Genomic DNA, 6107 nt, shown 5'->3' with positions numbered 1-6107 from the left:
ACCAGCAAATTTTATCCTTGACGAATAGAGTGTATTCACTACTTTTTATTGTAAAAAAGTGCAATTTATTCAACGTACTAACATGAAAAGATATAATAAAATATTTACAAAAATGTGAGGGGTATACTCACTTCTGTGAGATAGTGTATATATAATGTGGACATACACATTTATACACACTGAACAAAACTATAAACAACACTTTTGTTTTTGCCCCCATTTTTCATGAGCTGAACTCAAAGGTTATGCAAACCGATTGTTGCAGCAGCTGTCCGGGTGGCTGGTCTCAGACGATCTTGGAGGTGAAGATGCTGGATGTGGAGGTCCTGGGCTGGTGTGGTTGCATGTGGTCTGGCGGTTGTGAGGCCGTTTGGATGTACTGCCAAAATTTCAGAAACGCCTTTGGAGACGGCTTATGGTAGAGAAATGAACATTCAATTCACGGGCAACAGCTCTGGTGGACATTCCTGCAGTCAGCATGCCAATTGCACGCTCCCTCAAAACTTGCGACATCTGTGGCATTGTGCTGTGTGATAAAACTGCACATTTTAGAGTGGCCTTTTATTGTGACCAGCCTAAGGCACACCTGTGCAATAATCATGCCGTCTAATCAGCATCTTGATATGCCACCTGTGAGGTAGATGGATTATCTCTGCAAAGGAGAAGTGCTCACTAACACAGATTTAGACAGATTTGTGAACAATATTTGAGAGAAATAGGCCTTTTGTGTACATAGAAAAAGTCTTAGAACTTTGAGTTCAGCTCATGAAAAATGGGGGCAAAAACAAAAGTGTTGCGTTTATAATTTTGTTCAGTGTAATATATATATATATTTATATCAATCACCTGCACAAGTTGGCATGTAACTTACCATGTCCACCACGCAGGCAGATGGAAGTGGACAAGTTCCGATTACCAACTAGGCGAAATAATCTAGTTGCCAACATCCTGTGTGAGAACAAACGGTAAATGAGAAACTACTATTTTCCACTTTGAGAAATTTTAAAAATGTAACAATTTAAACATCAAATAACTTTAAGAGGGAACAAATTTTATTATTATGAATACACCCAGTCACAGTAGTACATTTAAGGTCCTGACTTAAAGCGAAATCTAAAGTCAATGTTGTAATTTAGAACGAAATCTGACCAAAATGAAGGCGTTTTGGAACTTTTTTTCCCCCCAAGTCAGTCCATTTAGGTCATATACGAGTAAAAACATGAATGCACTGGTGTGCCAAAGTCCAAAGCTGGTGCGAACATACACATGCAGTATATTGGTGCCTTTTAAAATGTTTTCACACATCATCTGGTAAATGTAAGCATGTAAACGTAAATGTAACAGAATTACTAATTTCAGTGCTTCAAGGGTGACCTTACTATCAAAATCTAATTTATTTTTAATTGTATAAATGATTTATGTTAGGGACAAAAACCCTAATTTGTCCATTGCAGACTGTGTGACCTGTATTAACATTTATTTATTATGTGTACATTGTTGATGCATGTGTCTGTGGTATCCCTGCAAATGTATGTTTCCTGTTTTACAGGAACAATACAACACATCATGATATTACAATTATTTTACCATGCTTCTTAAATGAAATTCATTAAATCACATTGACAGTAATCAAGGTAGAAAACACGTATTTACAATATAAGAAATAATATGTTCATCACTAATAAAAAAAAAGCACGACAGGACATCATTAAAACACCTATATATTAATATGTATTATACGAATATGCTAATCATACAAGTACTACGATATTACCATCGCTTTACTATGGTATCGTCACACCATTTATCCCTTAAACAGGATAGTCAGCACATACTGCAACACAATTATGGCAATACCACTGATTTTGGCATGAGCCAGTTAACTAACATTGCAAGGTCATATCGTCGTTGGGATTTGTTAAACAACTAAAATATGCCATGTACCTCTAGATTACACTTAATACATTAGTAAACAATGTGACTGCGTATCTTTAGTCTGTTTTACTCTGTTGCTCCGTGCTGGATAGATTAGAACACATTTACTGGTCTACTGCTAAAGCTAAAGCTAAAACTGAAATACAACATCGGTCATCATCCGCAGTAGCTCAATGTCACTAACACAATTTCAAATACATTCATTCGCTCGCTCGATACATAAAATAACAAACAAAGTTTCATTAAACCAGACGATATAGAGCCCGCAGATATCAAAATAAACACACACAAAAAAAGAAATTTACCTCGCGCCTCCGACGTCGCTCGCTCAAGGAGGAAGTGAGTGAGTGACGCAAACAGGAAACAGATGGGCAGAGCGTTGTTGCTGATATCAAAGAGAAGACCAATGCTGCGTCTCAATGTGCCTACTTATACTACGCCCTTAAAGTATGTACTCTTTTGGTGAAGAATAAGTACACACTTTTGAGTGTGTAGTAGAAGAGTAGGCAAGCGTTGGGACATGCTATCAAGAGGTTGAGGAGCACAGTGTGGAAGCTGGAAGAGCTGAACATGCAGCGCCACCTGAAGCTTGGGCTCTGATCCTATGGAGAGGGTGGGGCATTACAAAAAATAAATTTCCCCCTTCAGTACAGATTCATCACCCATGTGCGCAAGATATACAGTAGGTGGCAGTAATACTCCTAAGGAGTGAACGGCCATTGAACAAAAAGAAGAAGAAGACATATGGGATGATATTAGGCTCAAAATGATTAATAGACGCAGCACAATTATCCATGTACTGCATACATTTTATACATGTATCTTACTAACCACAAACAAATGCCTTTCAATTTGAGTCTGTGGAATTCAGGATTAAATGATTGTGCAGTGATTTTTACCAATACAGACATGTTTGCGAATAAAATGTTCTGTTCTGCATTAATATATATAAATTGCTCATGCAAAAAGGAATCCATGCATATGTGGATCAGGTGACACGTGTGCATTAATTGACGTCTAGTTCGAGTGGATCTTGTTCGGGTCACTTGGATTTTGAGACTTCATTTTCGCAGTTTACAGCATTTCACGTCCCCCACACACACAACTACCAACGAACAAGGCCCAGTGCAATTCATTAACGTGTACCCAATTTGAAAAATTTGCAAATGTGCGTCACTACACTGAAACAAATGCTTTTCAACTGGTGTCTGTAGAGTTAAGATTGACATTAATGTGCAGCCTTTTGTTCGAATAGAGACATATTTGTGAATACAAATGTTATAGTTTGTATTAAAGTATCATAATTGTGCATGTAGCAATTAAAGTGTGCATTTGTGGATCAGGCGACGCACGTGCATTCATTCACGTCTCTTCTGAGTCGATTCTATTTGATTCATTTGAATTTTAAGACTTTCGTTCCGCCCTTTTAGCCTTGTGCAATCCACACACACACACAGCTCATGATCCACACGCAGCTGAGCCAAAGAAAATCAGCGACCACTGACACTAGCCCCACTCACGTGTGTGCATTCCATTGTGTACAGTTTTATGAATGTTACATTGTGTTTTCTTTGTTTCTTTTTGGTTTGGCTATTCTCCTCTGCCCGTAGAAATACAATAAAGATGTTTTATTGAACTTGTTCTAACTTAACTTGTCTGACACAGAATAGCTTATATTAATTTTGCCAAACAAGAACTTTGTGACAGTACCTTATTTTTTTTTCTTCTGTAATTCAATGGCACGTTGTCAGTTATTCCTTCCTTGTATTATTATTATTATTATTATTGCAACATCTCGTTTTGGTATCTCGCGTGGTTCTCTGTGATTTGGACAACTTCAAGTTACGCCCCTTCTTCAAGTTACGCCCCATTCCAGTTACGCCCCTCTCTTGCAGTCCGCAGATGGAGGCTGCGTCCGAAACCGCCTACTTCTCTACTATATAGTAGGTGAAAAGCAGTAGACGTATGGCAAGCCGTTTTAGCATTAAATACTCCTTGCTGTACTAGTCATAATTTAGTTTTGTCTGCCGAACAAAATTAATAAACATTAAACATTCGACAAAGCTCAAGTTAAAATGTTTTGTGCGTCATTGTTTTTAAAACGTTCACATCCACTACAGAGTGTAAGTATAATATTCAGTGACAGAAGGACAAACCACTATATAAAATAATGAATAAAATACATTTAGTATGGCAAGCCGCATTAAATACTCCTTGCTGTACTAGACATAATTTAGTTTTGACTAGTCAAAATTCCAATTCCAGATATCTATTCTGCAATTTTGACTCGTCGTAATTGGAATTAAGATATCTACAATGTGATTATGACTAGTCATTATATGCATTGAAGATATCTACAATGTTATTTTGACTAGTCATAATATACATTTGAGATATCTACAATGCTATTATGACTAGTCATATTGTTCCATTGACTTCCATTGAAAAATATTTTCGGATATCTACAAAAGAGTTTTGACTAGTATAAATTGTAATTAAAGATATCTATAATTGATTTTGTACTAGGCATAATTCTAATTAGAGATATCTCAAATTACAATTATACTAGTGATAATTAAATTAGAGATATCTCTAACTGAATTACCACTAGTCAAAATTATAATTCAAGATATCTCTAACTGGTGTTTGACTAGTCATAATTATATTGCAGATATCTTTAATTCATGATTTCTTAAAGATATCCAAAATACATTTGTAGATATCTGAAAGTAATTTATTACTAGTCAAATTACAGTTGTAGATATCTTGAATTGGATTTTTGACTAGGCAAAACTTAATAAGAGATATCTTGAATTGGAATTCTTCCTAGTCAAAACTCATTTAAAGATATCAGCAATTTAATTATGGATATCTCAATCTGATTTTTGACTAGGAAGATCTTTCTTTGGAGATATCTGCATTTAGCTTTGTGACTAGGAAGAATTTCAATGTAGATATCTGGAATTAACAATGTGACTAGTCAAAATTTCTTTATAGATATCTAAAATGTGCATGCAAATGCACCTTTGTTAAGCCCCACCTTAAACATTTTATTAACCAATCCTACCTTGGAAACTGTTGTCATCCGCCATTTTGTCTAAGAGTTGTATAATAAAGGTCCTGCGTCTTTGGGTCATTTTAAACTGTTTTATACTCACAAATCTTACGTTATGCAAGTTGCATTGTGTTTAAATATGTTTATTTACCTCACAATTCTGACTTTTCCCCCTCAGAATTGTGAGGTAAATAAACATATTTATTTATTGAATATTTATTTATTTAGTGGCGGAAACGAGCTTCCATAGGAAATAACCCACAAGGTGGGAGTATTGTATTATAGCAAGAGATCCATGATGATGTTATTCTGCTTAAAGAGGTCATATGATGTTGCTAAAAAGAACATTATTTTGTGTATTTGGTGTAATTAAATGTGTTTGGTTTAAAGTTTAAAAAACACATTATTTTCCACATACTGTACATTATTGTTTCTCCTCTATGCCCTGCCTTTTTGAAACGCGTCGATTTTTACAAAGCTCATCGGTCTGAAACAGCCATAGAGAGAGAGAGAGTTGCGTCAACTCCGTTCACTCCAATGGTCCGTTTTTCCCCACAGCAATGGCGGATCATGGAGCCTCTCAATAGTTCCCGGAAGTTAGCACCAAACACTAGCAGCGCGATAGAGTTACAGCTGAACAGACCGTTTGCGATGCACTTTTAAAAGTTAAGACGTTTAAATAATGAGATTGTATATCATCAGTACATCTGGATTAAATTACTTTGTTTTATAAAGTATGCTAGTGGATTATTCCTATGTAATTTAGTAGATTTGGGGGAATATAAAGTTAATCAGACTCAGTTAACAGATAATGTATACGTAGATAACGTTAACGACACAAAACAAATCAGGGGCATCTTATTAAAATCGTTTCCCTTAATGCAGTTTCATCCGTCGTTGTGGAAGTAGAGAAATTTGTTTTTTTTTTCAGTTTGAGTTTGAGGGAAGTTAAATATTACTATATGAACACAACATTGGTGCATGTAACAGCGATCGGGGTAAATGGTAAAGTTCCCGGAAGTTAGCACCAAACACTAGCAGCGCGATAGAGTTACTATGGCAAGCCGTTTTGGCATTAAATACTCCTTGCTGTACTAGTCATAATTTAGTTTTGACT

At 35.9% G+C, this 6107-nt stretch overlaps 1 protein-coding gene across 1 annotated transcript in view; it reads right to left on the bottom strand.

The window, feature by feature from the left end:
* Window positions 1-2335, bottom strand: part of LOC107572641 (cytochrome c oxidase subunit 4 isoform 1, mitochondrial-like) — a 4440-nt gene extending 2105 nt beyond the window's left edge. The window contains exons 1-2 of the mRNA XM_016259064.1: window positions 2241-2335; window positions 872-948 (exon numbers count right to left, since the gene is read on the bottom strand). Of these exons, the coding sequence (XP_016114550.1) occupies window positions 872-947 (76 nt within the window). The 5' untranslated portion in view covers window position 948; window positions 2241-2335. The remainder of the gene's footprint in view (window positions 1-871; window positions 949-2240) is intronic.
* Between the last annotated feature and the right edge of the window lie 3772 nt (window positions 2336-6107).

Source organism: Sinocyclocheilus grahami, unplaced genomic scaffold, assembly GCF_001515645.1.
Source record: "Sinocyclocheilus grahami isolate Dianchi unplaced genomic scaffold, SAMN03320097.WGS_v1.1 scaffold1784.1, whole genome shotgun sequence".
NCBI classification, from domain to species: Eukaryota; Metazoa; Chordata; class Actinopteri; order Cypriniformes; family Cyprinidae; genus Sinocyclocheilus; species Sinocyclocheilus grahami.
Note: the sequence above shows the minus strand (reverse complement) of the source record. Positions and strands in the feature narration are given on the sequence as shown.